This window comes from Maylandia zebra, linkage group LG5 (assembly GCF_041146795.1).
Source record: "Maylandia zebra isolate NMK-2024a linkage group LG5, Mzebra_GT3a, whole genome shotgun sequence".
NCBI classification, from domain to species: Eukaryota; Metazoa; Chordata; class Actinopteri; order Cichliformes; family Cichlidae; genus Maylandia; species Maylandia zebra.
This window is the reverse complement of record NC_135171.1, coordinates 15,513,885-15,528,531: the sequence shown is the minus strand read 5'-3', so window position 1 is coordinate 15,528,531 and position 14,647 is coordinate 15,513,885. Positions and strand designations below refer to the sequence as shown.

Genomic DNA, 14,647 nt, shown 5'->3' with positions numbered 1-14,647 from the left:
ATCATAACTTAATGCAAGAAGAAAATCTGATGTACTCTTGTCTATAGATCTTCAGCATATTAAATTTTTAGGTCTGAAACAACTGCAGTGTGTATTTATACAGGGTGCACTTTTGTAAGCGCAGGTCTGGACAGTAGCAAAACCGTTGTGGACTTTCAAAGTTGCTGAAAGTCAAAACAGAGTGTGGCCACTGTGTTGTAAGATCAGTAATCTATTTAACAAGGAACAAAAATGCTTAGTTTCTGCTGAACTGCTTCAAACGGTGCCGATACCCATACTTCCTGTTAAATGTTAGCCCTGAGCAACATTGTTTGATTACACATCAACAGTCCTTTGTTGTCATACTTTCCAAGTATCAGTCTGAATTCATAACCTCCAAGTGTAGTAAGCAAATACTGATGCCAGATCGATAGAAACTGTTCATTAATTTTAATTTGGACAACAAGGATTAAACCAATGTTAAAATGACATCAAATCCAAGGCCTGGCTGGTCAAGCCAACCAACTAGTAAGAGTCAGGGAATGAGAGACAAATGGAAGGAAACGGGGTAAAAGAAAAGTAGCTATCAACTCAAGTCACCCTCAATATAAGGATTCACAGATGCGGGAGACCAAAGTTACAAAAAAAATATTTCTTCTAAAATTAAAAAAAGGCTTTTGCCATGAAAATGATGGGTATAATCTATGTACATCATTCTCAGTTCATGTATGCATACAAAAAAAATCCACATCACAAGATGCTTGTGTTCAAGTATATTCACCATCTTCATCTCCATGATTTAGCATTCTCATCTTTCCATTATTTTGAAATAAAATGTCCTTCAAAATAAAAAAAATGCAGAAAACCACATTTTATGTCCTACCAATACATATATACTGTATAAATACATACATAAATATATTTTACATACAACAGCCATAAATTTGAAAAGGGGATATACAGAGCAAAGGGGAGGGGGGTGGTGGTAGTGTGTGTGTTTTAGCTTGTGTTGTAAATCGTTTGTCCCTCTATGATCTTGTCAGTCAGATATACTGGTGTGGTGCACGCACACATCACAGGTGTAGTCGTTCTCAGTTGGCCCAGTAAGGGGAGCTGCCGTAGCCCGACTTGTTGACTTGGCTCTTCTGCTGCAGGCTACTGGACTGGCCGCGCTGGCTCGGACCACCCTGAACATCAAACATAAATAAACAGGTAAACATCCCAAAACAGATAAACATGTATGAAGTGACAAAGATGAAACCCAGGAGACTGCTGGGAAGTATCTGTACCTGTCCATCCTGAGCAAGATGGTGGTGCAGCAGCTGTGAGTGTGGTTGCTGGTGAGGCAAGATGTGGAGGAATGGGGCAGGTGCATAGCCTCCAGGAGCTGCTCCAGGGTTCAGAGGCCCTGGACCCCCCAGCGCTGATGGCAGAGTGAAGGGAGGAGGGGTTCCTGCATGGAAACCCTGCTTATCAAAAGACTGCAGATAGAGAAGAGATGATTTATTAGTAAAGGCACAAACAGCACAGCAACACAACAGGGTGGGTGTGCAGCTGACATTTGTCACCTGGGTCTTATTGTAAACACTTCCACTGATGTCTGGCACACCGGAGTTACTGGATGTCACTGAGACCCCTGGTAGAAAAACAGTACAATTAAAACTTGAACTTTAAAAATTCAAATTAGCAACAGTGTCTTTTCTTTGTACCTTTCCCGGGGCCAGTAGCAGCAGATTTGGCTTGTGCCTGTGAAGAGGAGTTGTACCCTTTACTGTATTCCACTCCCGCCGGCCCTGCTGTCAGCTCTTCGTACCCTGGAAAAGAAAACATCTTGTCTCATCTTGTCAAACAAATCACAGTAACAACCCTGCTCGAATTGCCAGTGCTGACAGGCATTGGCATCGGTTTTTAGGAACCTGAGCTGAAGGTGTGCTGGCCATAGCCGCTGGGCTGCTGCTGTGTCTGCTGCTGGAAGGGGCTAGCCGAAGGGTTTCCCAGGCCGAGGCCCATGCTGTGCTGCTTGGCCGAAGCTGGTCCTGGCCCTCCAGGAGGAACAAACATGGTGGGGCCATATTGGAAGGTAGCAGCACTAGGTACGGCACCGGGCACTCCAGGGTAGTAAGGCAGGCCTGTGTAGCTGTAGCCTGGCGGCAGAAAGGCCTGCTGACTGCTGTGGTGCTGTGGCTGGCCCTGGGGCTGAGGCTGGGCCTGAGGAGGCTGAGGCTGCGCCTGGTTCTGTCCTTGGCTCTGAGCCTGGGGAGGCTGCGGCGCCGCAAGGCTTGTGGGGGGAGCTGGGGAGGTGGAGTCATTCCTGCCAAACTTTGTGACTTCACCTAGCAAAAACAGGAGAGAAGTCAAGTGAGAATAAACACCGGATTTTAGGATTTCAGCCAAGAGTTAAGGTGCTTTACCTGAGTAAGGGTTGTTGGCAAGGCTCCCGTCTCTGCCGGAAAGAGTTGCTGCGGGGCCAGGGAATGTTATTCCATAGTAATCCTGCAAAGAGGGCTAAAGGAAGAGAAGAGGATCAGGAGAGGATCCACGACAACCTAAAAATCTGAACAAGCACTAAAGAGATGACAAACAAAGAGTTGTCCCACAAGCGTAACAATTCATCTCACCATTGGCAGTCTCGACTGGAGCATATGCAGGTCCTCATAGCCATAGATCTGCTGTGAGGCACAAAAAACAAGAAGGCTCAGTCACACATCCTACAGAATACTGCATGTGTAAATACAAAAGCCCAAGCACACAAAAGTGACTCTGGATCTTAGAAGGTCTACTTACTGGGTAAGCAGGCAGCAGCCCCCCCGGGCCCATAATGTACTGGTTGGGCAGTAGAGGAGGCACACCCTGGGACAGGTTAGGAGGAGCTTTACCTGTCAATACAATAACACACATTTACTTTAATGTACATCTAAGGGCTCCAATTAGAGCCACTTAAAAAGGTGGTATCATGGAGCCAGTGGTATAGGTGAAAACAATGCCCTTAATGCATTACCAGTGGAGGAGGAGAGCAGGGGTGTAGTCCTTGGAGCAGAGAGGTTGGATGTGGCAGTAGCTCCATTGGAGCCAAGTCCCAGTACTGTACTGCTGGTGGCGGTAGCAGCTGAGTGAAGTCCGCTCGTACCAGCAATACCGCCAACTGTGCTGCTCATGTTGTTGCCCATGCTGGGCATGTTGGACAGGTGGCTGATGCTGCTGCTACTGTTGCTGCTGTTGTGGGCTGAGTGGAGTGCTGAGGCTGTGGGTTGGGATGACGTGTAAGAGCCAGATGAGGGAGCCAGAGAGCTCACATTGCTGCTGTCAACACTGGTGTACTGTAGACAAAGAAACAAAAGAAGTGGCTTGAATTGAAGTAGTTCTATTCGATTTATTCTGCAGATTTCATTTCTTAAGGCATGCTGCCTATACTGGTTATTAAACTGGAGACACCCAGATGGCAGGGGGTCCTTTACCTAGGATCCCCTCCCCAAATAATCAAGACATTTATGCTTTTAAGCCTACTTTGGCTTTATTTTTATTAGGACTTTGGCACATCAGCCTGTTATAATTCCATGTTATTAAGCTGCAGAGGAAATCACACAGAGAACAAACAGGTACTTACAGTGTGAGAGCTGGAGCCCAGAGCTGAAACTGAGGAATGACTGCTGACATGACTGCAGAGGGAAGGCACAGTGGAATGTGTGATCATTAGCAAGTGTACAAGGAGGCACTACAAGTCAAGAGGTTGGTTTTTTGTTCGTTTGTTTTGTTGTTGTTTTTTTAAAGATGACACACTGAGAAAAAAAAAAATCTTTCAACCATTTGGAAGAAACAGCAGGCAGATGGTAACGGGTACCCAAACAGTATGTATTCTCTTTCGGAGTAGGGAACACAAATGTCTAAATTAAAGCTATACTAAGTTACTGTGTGTGTAAGTGTGTCACCTGTTGAGTGAGTTGAGTTGGCTGACTGAGGGCAGGTCCGCTGCCAGGCCGGAGAGCGTGGTGGAGCTGTGTGGAGGCATGGTAGACGGTAAATGGGAGGAAGGAGCTGAGGTGCCGTTGGTGCTGATGTTCATAGACGGTGACTCTGGTTTTGGTGTAGAAGAAGCTGATGAAGCTGAGATTGGGAGTACATAATCGTGTAAATAACCTGAATGAGCTTAGCCAAATGAAGAATGTTGACATTTGTAAAGAGCAACAAATATGCATTCAACTGACCAATTAATCAAAAGTAACTCACTGTCCAGAGCAGCAGAAGTCCTCACACCATTCAAACCGTTCTGGTGGTAAGAAAATATAGAGCAGCTGTGTTTTCATTCACTGATAACAGATAAGAACGTTTACAGCATCTACAAACACACTGTATCAACAAAACTTGAATTCAATTCAGAGTTGACATTATTTGGCAAGACAGTGGAAATCAACCCTAAACAAATTTATCATGTTTGACAGGAAGTTAGTATGAGACTGAGCAAATGACTCATGACCTGTAATTTCTGAGTGACACTGTTTTCACAACAGGAAGTAATACTGTCTGGTTGCGTTGATGACCAATGACCTCAAAGATAGAAAATGGTCAAAGATTAATTTATCCCCCCTCTCCATTCAAAGATTACCACCTTTGAGGACAGATTTTGTGAACTACTGCTCATTAGTCCCTTTTACTCACCATCACTGGCCCCGTGGCCTCTTTGTTCTGAGAAAATGCCAGTCTTGTGTGAGGGGGCATGGTCCCATCATAGCTCCCCCCCACCGTGGAGAAGGGAGATGAGGAAGGTACAGAGGCGGAGGTGGTTGAGGTTGTTGAAGAGGAGGAAGGAGTGTTGGTTGAGCTTGCGGTCCCTAACGATGAGGAGGTGAGACTCGGCAAAGCCACTGTGGAGGAGTGATAAACTGGCTCTGATGAGGAGAGGGGCAAAGACAGGGCCACCGAGAGAGGGCTGCCCAGTGACTCACTGCAAGGCACCAAAATGAAAAGTACAGATAGGTTGACAGTTTAAAACTTTATGTACCATTTTCCATTCTGAGTCATCTATGATTAAATCCATCTTTTACACAGTATCTGACATACACAGTGTTTTGGGGATACATCTTGTTAAATGCGTCGCTCTTGCATTGTTTTAGAAAGATTTAATAAGTGATCAGAGGCGACACAGTACCTGAGCGGTTTAGAGTACAGGCTCGTCTGGCTCTGTGCCCCCGGTCCTGTTGCAGGTGGTGCTGAGGCAGGGGCCGACGCGGACTCCCTCGATGCTGCACTCACGCAATTATCCACGACTCCAAATTCTGGCAACGCCGATTCCGAGCCAAAGTCTAGCGCTCCAAACTGGAGGTTCAGTCCAGGAACATCTGCTGAGCCTGGCATCTCTACTGCAGTGGATGGGATCTTTCAGAAAGAAAGTGAAACAAGTTTTAGCACCTGGATATAAAGTGTGTAAAACTGATGACTTTGGTTTGACTCAAAATTAAAATTCTAATAATAACAGCACACTTAAGGATAAAAGAATAAAAATAAAACCCCATGCGGGCCATAAGGTTCGTGAGTAACTAAGTATTTATCTGAGAGCTTAAGGCCATTGCTATCTGTTTACCTTTGACGTGGGAGGTATCCTTCGTTTCTGGCCTTTGAGCTGTACCCGTTGCTGCTGTGTCGTGCTGTTGCCCTGAGGGTCCAGCCCTGCATTCGGGGCAAGAAGTTTAGCACCAGCAGGAGCCATCACCGGGCCTGCCTGTGCTGGAGTGCTGGTGTGTTGGGGAGCAGGCGAGGCTGAAGCAGATGGTGCTTGCTGTTGCGATTGTGGACTCGTCTGACGCGCCAAAGGCAAGGAGGGGCCCGTGTGCCTCTGAACCAGCTGACTCAGCACAAGAGAAGGCTCTGGCTGCAGACCAAACTCACCTGCGGATTCACAACAACCAGAAGGAGCCGGGAACAGATTTGAAATAAGTGAATATAAATGCTTATGTAATAAACAAAAAAGAAAAAAAAAGTGAGCACCACTTTTCCATTTGTACACCTACGGCTGTACTGTGAGGACAGTGAGGTGGTGTTGGATTCTGAAGTCTTCATGTCCCAGCTAGAGGAGGAGGGTGGAGGTACAGGTGCTCCCAGGCCTGGCAGTCGACCAATAGAAGTGTTGCTTCCTTGGCTACTGACAGGAGGGGTTGCCTGGGATGAGGAAAGCTGACCCAAGCCAGGACCCTTCAGCTGTTCCAGTATCTGAGCTCCAGGGCTGGCCTGAGTCCTTTTAGCCTGGCCCAAGTCCCCAAAACCAGCTCCCAGCACTGATGACTGGCACAGAAGAGGAGAAAACAGAGTCATCAATCTTTGTTTCTGGATCTCTGTACAACACATGGCAGATCAAAGACCATGTGACATGAGAAGGAGTGTAGAGTGTATTTTTACCAGAGCAGCATGTGCGTAGCTTGTGCTACTGGTGGCACTGCGGCTGTGGGGCTGCTGCTGGTGATGATGGGAGTTGGTAAAGACCAGACTCTGAGAGGAAGAAGAAGGTGGTTCTCTTGCTCCAACCACAGGCTTCTGCAGCAGAGAAGCGAGGTCCAGACTAACAGACAGAGTCCATTCAGCCAATTAGAAAATATATTACAGCAAAAAAAGAAGAAGAAGAAGAAGAAGCAAAAATTTAATATAACATCTCTTAACAGGAAATTCTTGACCCCCCCGCCCAAGAAAAGTGTAAAATATAAAGTTACGCACCTTTGCCCAGGGGTGATGTGGTTCTCAGCAGCAGGTGCACATGAGGAGGTGAACACTTTGGTCTCTGAGAGCTGCAGAAGGACACAAAGACAGACACACAATTGTTACACCATCAAAACATACCTGCTACTACCAGTCTGTAATGTGTGACACTGTGTCAACTCACACTAACATCCTCACTCCAATCCTCAGCTGCCCAGTCTTCCAAAGTATTCCTCCAGGCAACTAGAGGACAACCAGTAATAAGTGAGAAGTGCAGACAGAATAAGCAGGTGTACAAGAAGCAGTATGCAAACTCTGATAGGGATAACGGTCCTGTCTGCTCTGTGGGCACACACCTGGATATATAAGCCATGAGCTGTTTGTATGTGAATGTGTGTTCTCCTGAGCTCACCTGTTCCATCTGTGCTGTTGTTGGTCGTTGTGTCCCAAACCTCTGTTTGTGTGGTCCCTGTCCGAGCCTCTGAGGTATAGTCAGCAGGATTGAAAGTCCTGGAGAAGATTTAAGGAGACAAATACTGAGACAGACACACAAACACACACACACACACAAAAAGTGGTTTTCTAGTAATAGAAGTAATAGAAAATACTGCCAGATGAGAATGTGCATAGTTACAGGGTTTTAAAAAACCTTAACAACAGGCTTTTTTCCCCCTCCTGGCTGCTTGGCCTTCAGATTTCTGTCAGAATGCATTTATCCTGTTAGTTTCTAAATGAAACATCTTCATTCTCATTGAAAACGTATTAATTTTCACCTAAAACTCTTAGAAGAATGAAACTGTGTGTGTGTGTGTGTGTGTGTGTGTGTGTGTGTGTGTGTGTGTGTGTGTGTGTGTGTGTGTGTGTGTGTGTGTGTGTGCATGTTCGAGCATACCCCATCCCCTGGGCTGAAAACCTGCTTCCTGTTGGTGCTCTCCCTCGACCTCGAACTCCAGATCCTGTGTGATAGTCACACAAAGGTTAACAACTTACCCTCAAGTGTTCGCTATATTGACAGTGCTGTGTTGGTGCATCTGCTCACCTCTTCCACCTTTGACCCTCCGACCTCGATCCGAGCCTTTGTCCACTGGTGTCACCTCAACACCGTTCTCCTCTGGACGTGCTATGTATGTAGAAACAAAAAAGAAAAGTGACTAACATGAACAGTAGGACAAACAATACTGAAAATTGAAAAACTGAAGTTCCTTACCCTGTCGGCTCCGACTGGCCCCCTTGCCTTTGCGGTTGCCAGTGGCACGACCCTTGCTAGCCTCCCTTTCGCCCTTCTTCTCCCGGTTCTCCTTGTTCTCCTTGCTTTCTGATGGGCCTTCTTTCACCAAGGGCTTCTTCTTTCCCACTGTTTCCCATGAGGTCTGAACACAGAAAAGGATTTTTTTAATTAAACAATGACACCTTAAATAAACAGTACTGGATTAATAACATAATAATAATAATACATTTTATTTCAAAACACCCAAGCAAATAAGAGCAAATAAGACAAGCATAAAAACAGGAAATGAACACAATAACAAAACAAAGTTTAAGAGCATGGAGAAGTTATACAGAGTAGGCTATCTTGAACAGGTGAGTTTTGAGGGTGGACTTAAAACGGGGGAAAGAAGTGATGTTTCTGAGGTCAGGGGGTAAGGAATTCCAAAGTTGAGAGGCAGAGCAACTAAAAGCCCTGCCCCCCATGGTAGTAATAAGACAAAAGGAAGGAACAGGAAGAAGAAGAGAAGAGGAGGATCTGAGGCACCGGGATGGGATGGAGACCTGTACCATATCAAAGAGATATGGTGGGGTAAAACAAGATACCAGCACTGAAGCATTCAAAAGCAGCTTTAATTTAAAAGGAAAAAGGAAAAAAACAAAACAAAACAAAAGATACTGAATAACATTTTATCTGTGATTGCAGCTGCAGACAGCAGCAATTATTATTGTGAATAAAATGAAGGGTATTTTACATCCTTTTCCAATGAGCTACTGATGGCAGACTGCCCAATTTAAAAGGTAACTCCTAGGTAGTGTTTTCAATTGAGGTTTTAGGTATTTTAACCAGCTCTTTAATCAGCTGCTTACAGCCCTCCTTCACCACCACTTAACTGAATTAGTAATCGCAATCCCCTCTTGTTCTTCCCGTCAAATGGAGTGCAGTTAGCGAGTGCTCCGGCTATGCCTGGTTAAACTGTTTGTTTACTTTTGAGTCACACATGCCTTCTTAGGTTGATTCTACTCAATGGTATGTTTTTGCTTCAAGTGGTGAAACAAGTTTGTTGTTCCCACCTTTAGCGGGAACAGTTTTTTTCTTGAGTATTTTGCCAGAGCATTGTGCTTTGTTGGAAGTTACCAAAGTAGTTCCCTTTCTTACTAAAAGCCTCTCACTGTCAGACATGTTTGAGCTTGTCTGCTTGTCCATGCTGGGAAACCTAATTCACGGCGTCCTCATATCACTGGTACCGTGATATGGCACTTTTGTCGTATTATAGCAGATGATATGATATGCCACAGGCCTAATGGTAACCCAACATGAACTTGTGTATTTTGCTCCAAGACATGCCATGCCAGATATTAGAGGGCACTGAAAAACATGAAAAAGAAAGCTGCGATGTTGACGATTTTTGACCACCCCTATGCAGTGACGTGTAAATAAATACAATAAATATCAGAACAATTTTCCTTATTGTGAAACTACTCCTACAGCATAAGAAAAATGTTTCAGAAGCATCTCTTTCTTTATGACATAGTGAACAGTACAGGTTTCAGATTACGTAACAATGATAGCATTACAGTAGAGACTTCCAGGTAAGATGGAAAACCAGCTATTTGCTATTTTTGGGCTTCCATGAAAGCAAAAACAATACTGATAGTCGAGCCTGACAGTCTTTCCTCAACATCTGAGCCAGCTGGTATTTTTCAAATCTGCTGAGACGTTCAGACACAACACCCAAGTGCTTGCCAGGCATTTAGTGGCCTGTTTGACCTTGCGCTCGGAACAGAAGACCAAGAAAAATTTTGCACAACAGTTCATGATTTAAAAAAAAAAAAGTCACACAAGTATTCACAGGGACACAGCGCAGCTTAGAGACTGATGTTAGTGGATATGTGCATATCTGACAGAGCTCAGATGACACTACTTAAATTCTATTTTAACCAATAAGGTTCTCTTCAAATCCAGAGCAATGGCTCACACTCCACTTTAAGAGTACATGAAAATTTGAAAGTGACAGTACTGAACATTTCACTATACAGCCTGAGTATACACAATGATAGCAGCTAGCAAACCCTGATGATGCCATTAAATGACACCAAAATGTTCATGTTTCATTTGTTTTAAAGTTTCAGCAACTTTTTCTCAATAAAAGAAAAAAAATACATATCTCAAAAACCATCAAACAGAGGCTGTTATGAACAGTCAAAAGCAGATTAAAGGCTCTATATGTGTACTTTGCATTTATTCAGTTTATTTCACCTAAAGTTGTCATTTACCATGTCTGTGTTGCTCTCCAGGAGGAAGTTGATGGCTCTGCTGACATCCTCATTGCAATCATGGAGCGCAACCATGCACTCATCCTGGTTTTTCCCCGTCACTTCCATCAGCTTGGTTAAAAAAGAAAACATTAGAAAACAAGATTAGTAATGTCAAATGATAAAAACAAATTGCACAATGTAGATTAACGGAAGAACATGAAAACATAGCCTGATTCTCCCTAAGAGTCTGACATAAGCCCCACACAGTCTGACAACTACTTAAGGGTCACTAACCTGGTTAACTTTGCCCTCAAAGTCAGCATCATTCTTGTCATAGATCATCTGAGCAAGCCGGATCTGCTCAGCAGTAGCCTGTAACACAGAAACAATTGGACAGCTTTTACCAAGAGAAAAATGAGGAATAAAGTATGTGAAATATAAAGAGAATGAATTCAAATGTTTGTTTTGTTTTGAATTGTCTGAAATCACTTTATATTGTCACAATATAAAGTGCATGATTGTGAAGCTGCAATCAAAACAAAAGAAAATACTTTTCAGTACTGATCATCAGATAAATTGCTTGTCATGGTTGTGTTGGGGTTTGTTTTTTTTTGCTTTTTTTCCTCTTAAAATGTCAGCATTTCAAAGAACTGTGGTTTTAGGTATGCAGTGGCTCACCTGTATTTGTTTCTGTGGTTGTGATGTGTGAGCGGAAGCTGGCAGCGCTTTTTCCCGAGGGCTCCGGGCCTTGTCGCCGCCCAGCGAGCTCATCATATACAGTATATACAAAACTCTGTATGTACAAAATAGAAAAATCTGCAGAAGGAAAACACAACATGTGTTGATGAGTGAACGGAAAGGAAAATAACACTGCAGTTACTGTGTTGCTAGAATAGAGCGTCAGTGTTTGTTTTTATTTTTCTTGAATAAGTCCGAATGCCAAAAGTATGTGCTGTGGGTATACCTAAGCCTTATTGGACAAATATGAATACTCCCCTTATGGAGGCTGTAAGCCCCACAGTTGGCCTGGTGACGCAACAGCTTTGCTGAAAATCTGGGTCAAGGAGGGAAAGCAACCCAGTGTCCTCTTACAAACAGCACAGAACTCTGTGTGTGCGAGGCAGAACAAACACTACACACCCTGACCCCACACCCCTTGCTTTTCTAGACAGTTTAAAGCAAATTTGTTGTACACACTCCAAGCACCAAACTTCTGCAGTGAAATACTGAATTCTTCTCTATACTTCTATAGTCCTGTGCAATATAGATCTTGTTTTACATTGGCACCAGCTAACATGTTTTTAAAAGCACATAGTAAACAGTATCAGAATCACTTCCACAAGGAGGGCTTTATTTACCCATAAGCATACGGCCAATGTGACTTCTCAGTACTCTGTACTGCAACGTTTACCAGTGAATTTTCACTAGTGTCCATCATAAGGACGACTACAGATGTTCCCACTCTCCCACTTTGTTTTATGTCAGAGAACAATAGCAAGTGCCTGAATGACGTTTGCAAATACAAAGCTGCCATTGGCTACTGGACTGAACAAAGCTTAACGCACAAGGACGACCAAGCTTCAAAAGGAATTTTAGCTTTTAAAAAAGCAAGAAAAAATAAATATATTTCTGACTTTGGGAATATATGAAGTATATATAATAAAAATATTTAATAAAAAACTATATGATAAAAATATTACTACATCGCAATTACGGGTATCGACAGTCATGGCCACAAACGATAACAAAACAATAATCCACTAACAGTATTTCGCAATTCCTACTATATTTATGTTGGCAACCAGAAATATCAAATCAGAGACAAGTTCCACGAAGCCCCGTGTTTATACACATTAACTTATATCTGTTTACAAATGTCTAAATTATATTTATCTACAGGTTATTATTCCAGTAACGAAGGAAGCGGAGGGTTGTTTTGAACCAATGCTAACATTAGCCCGCTGCTGTTACTTATATTTCGAGTTTAACAATGAGACACTTTGGTAACGGCTAACATCCCATATCGCTCTTTGAAAAATAAATCAGATTCACGTAGCATCGTTTTAGATTGAATACTGACCGACTTTGTGCCTTTGGTGTTATGGTCCCCTTTGTCCTCGCTAGCAAGAACTGAAGTTAGCTACCAGCTTGCTAACGCTGAGACCGTAGCGTCGATAGTGAGCAAACGATGGAGTGGGATCGCGGATAGCTAACGATGCTATCTAAATCTGGTCCAAGTTGATAGCCAACGGCGGTCTAACTGGCTTCTTTAAGCTTTATAGGCATTTAAAGGTCCACACCGCCATGTTATGACAGTTGCCTTTAAACCAGACGTGCCGCAAACATGTAAACTAGACGCTAACCAAGCTAACAACAAAGGTACACGAAATCTAAAGCAAAGGCCTCGTAGCGAAGCACAATCCCATCCCGACATTGCTCGCCGGGAAACAAGACAACAGAAAAATTGCGAAAAAAACATCCTTCACAACCTCGAGAAAACGAAACAGAAAAGCCAGCGACCCGGTGCGTCACCAAAAAAAGACAACAAGCACGTAATTAAAATACCCGAAAACACACAAACCTGAGTTGAAAATCGCAAGAAAATATGTTTTTATTACCTGCTAACACGCTTCACTCGGCCAGCAGCAGACAGGATGATCACGTGACGCGTGGTGCCGCGGTGGATGCTCATCTCTCGTCTCCAGGTCACAACTAAACTTCTCAGGTTTTACCATCAGCGATGTCCAGCAAAAACGCAGATTTACTGGATTTTTAATCGTGGTGTGCTTTTTGAAGACGCACACAGTTACGTATATCAGATAATGCTATGATAATGTACATAAGTGCAATGATATTTGCCAATCGCCTACACGTTTGACATATTTGTTTATAAGGCATTAATCTCGCCAGAGTGTCAAGTTTACATTATTAAGCTATAACTGAGCGAAAGTGATCAAATGTAAGGCTGGATTTAAGGGCATAAAGCGTCTGCACTTTCACATTGCTTACATCTCTTGCCTGTGTTTCTTTGATTTTGATTTCTCTCCCTCACTTATTATCTGGAGAATTTTCAATTTGCCATTTTTCACAGAGTTAACGTCATCTCTCATTTTTCAGCTAATGTGGAGGCAGAATTCATCCATATGCGCATTTACGCACTGTGCCATGTACGCAAACTGTTCCTCTTTGCAATGCTGTCTTTTAAAGTTAGATTCAGACATCAATCTAGACATACTGTAGATCTTTTTGAGCTCCATTAATTACAGCATTTTGACAGACATTTCACTGCTGAATATTAGAAGAAGAAAGCAAACTACACGAGTGTGGTGTTTTGTACTGAGCTGTATGACTTCACTTATGTTCAATATGGAACGATTTTTGACTGAAAATCTTAAACAGTGCAAATCTTACAAATACACATGAACTGTAAAAATAACTATTACTGGCACAGCAGGTATTTTGGTGGTTGGCCTTATTGTATGTGTAATTGTAAGAGTTTCCCTTTAACGGCACAGAAATTTGAGAGGAAAATATTTAAATGACTCACACAACCCTTATTTACTGGTTTGCTGCACACTGCCTAACACTCAATTTAACGCTGAAAGAAGCAGATGTTACTTTGTTTGTGATATTCGTCAAAGCTTGAGAGTTCATTTCTTTTTAATGAGAGGGGGAAATGTTATCAGAGTGCGTAATTGTGACAGGTTGATAGCTGTGAACACAGTGCTAAACCTTTGCTCTGTCCTGTAACACTTCACCTAATCCAAACGCTGAGTGTTTACAGCTGTCTCCCTTTCTGCCCTTCATTAATAATACCCGTAGGTTACTTTAGCCTGTTTACTTTAGTTCTCGCCTACTTTAATTCAGAATTCAAACGTGTATGCATGTCTCAGGAGTGCGCACAAAGAGCAATTTACATGTACTTTGTTGTTGTTGTCTGCTTTTTTTTTTTTTTACTTCTCTCTGTCACACCCATAAATACCATGAATCCGTCAAAATATAGCAAATATGGCAAAGTTTGACTGTGTTAGTGTGTTGGATTAATGCATCACTCTTAAAATATGCAAAATTGACTTCATAAGTTCCATCAGCCTCACACAGCCTGTAGAAAAACAAGAGCATTGTGTATTTACGCACAGTAACAGGGGGCTCAGGATCTGAGGGTAAATAATCCCCCCCATATGAACATGTCCATTCTTCATTGGTGACTCTCTCAAGTTCCTCCTGATTTGACAGTCTTCTGGCATGGACCTTGGTCTTCAGTTCATCACACATATTCCTTCTTTCTTGACGAGATTCCTAGTTCCAGACTGACTAAAGCATCTCCACACCATAATACTCCCACCATTGTGTTTCACTGTGGGGACGGTGTTCTTTGGGTTGCTTGCCCTTCTTTCTCTAAACATCAGCAGCATTTCTTTGGCCAAAGGACACACTTTATACTATGCATAATCTTTCTCTAGATTGACCTTAGCATACTTGAGTCTGGTTTGAAGGTGTCTCACCTGCAGAAGTGGAGTTT

The 14,647-nt window shown here is 43.1% G+C and overlaps 1 protein-coding gene across 2 annotated transcripts; it reads right to left on the bottom strand.

The window, feature by feature from the left end:
• Positions 1-414: 414 nt before the first annotated feature.
• Positions 415-12,855, bottom strand: ubap2a (ubiquitin associated protein 2a). Of its 2 annotated transcripts, none has more exons than XM_012917490.3 (27): positions 12,744-12,855; positions 10,804-10,941; positions 10,420-10,497; positions 10,144-10,254; positions 7,868-8,030; positions 7,700-7,780; positions 7,553-7,616; positions 7,073-7,170; positions 6,845-6,903; positions 6,679-6,749; positions 6,367-6,526; positions 5,982-6,252; positions 5,555-5,859; positions 5,123-5,349; positions 4,633-4,918; positions 4,204-4,243; positions 3,906-4,080; positions 3,584-3,635; positions 2,978-3,296; positions 2,764-2,855; positions 2,598-2,648; positions 2,391-2,484; positions 1,896-2,312; positions 1,689-1,793; positions 1,548-1,615; positions 1,269-1,460; positions 415-1,166 (listed from the first exon to the last, which is right to left on the bottom strand). In XM_012917490.3, exons 2-27 carry the CDS (start codon positions 10,897-10,899, stop codon positions 1,071-1,073), a joined length of 3,771 nt encoding a protein of 1,256 aa, XP_012772944.1. In that variant the 5' UTR covers positions 10,900-10,941; positions 12,744-12,855; the 3' UTR covers positions 415-1,070. The 2 variants fall into 2 exon arrangements, with proteins under 2 accessions (XP_012772944.1, XP_024658193.1); XM_024802425.2 differs by lacking the exon at positions 12,744-12,855 and adding an exon at positions 12,206-12,578.
• Positions 12,856-14,647: the final 1,792 nt, after the last annotated feature.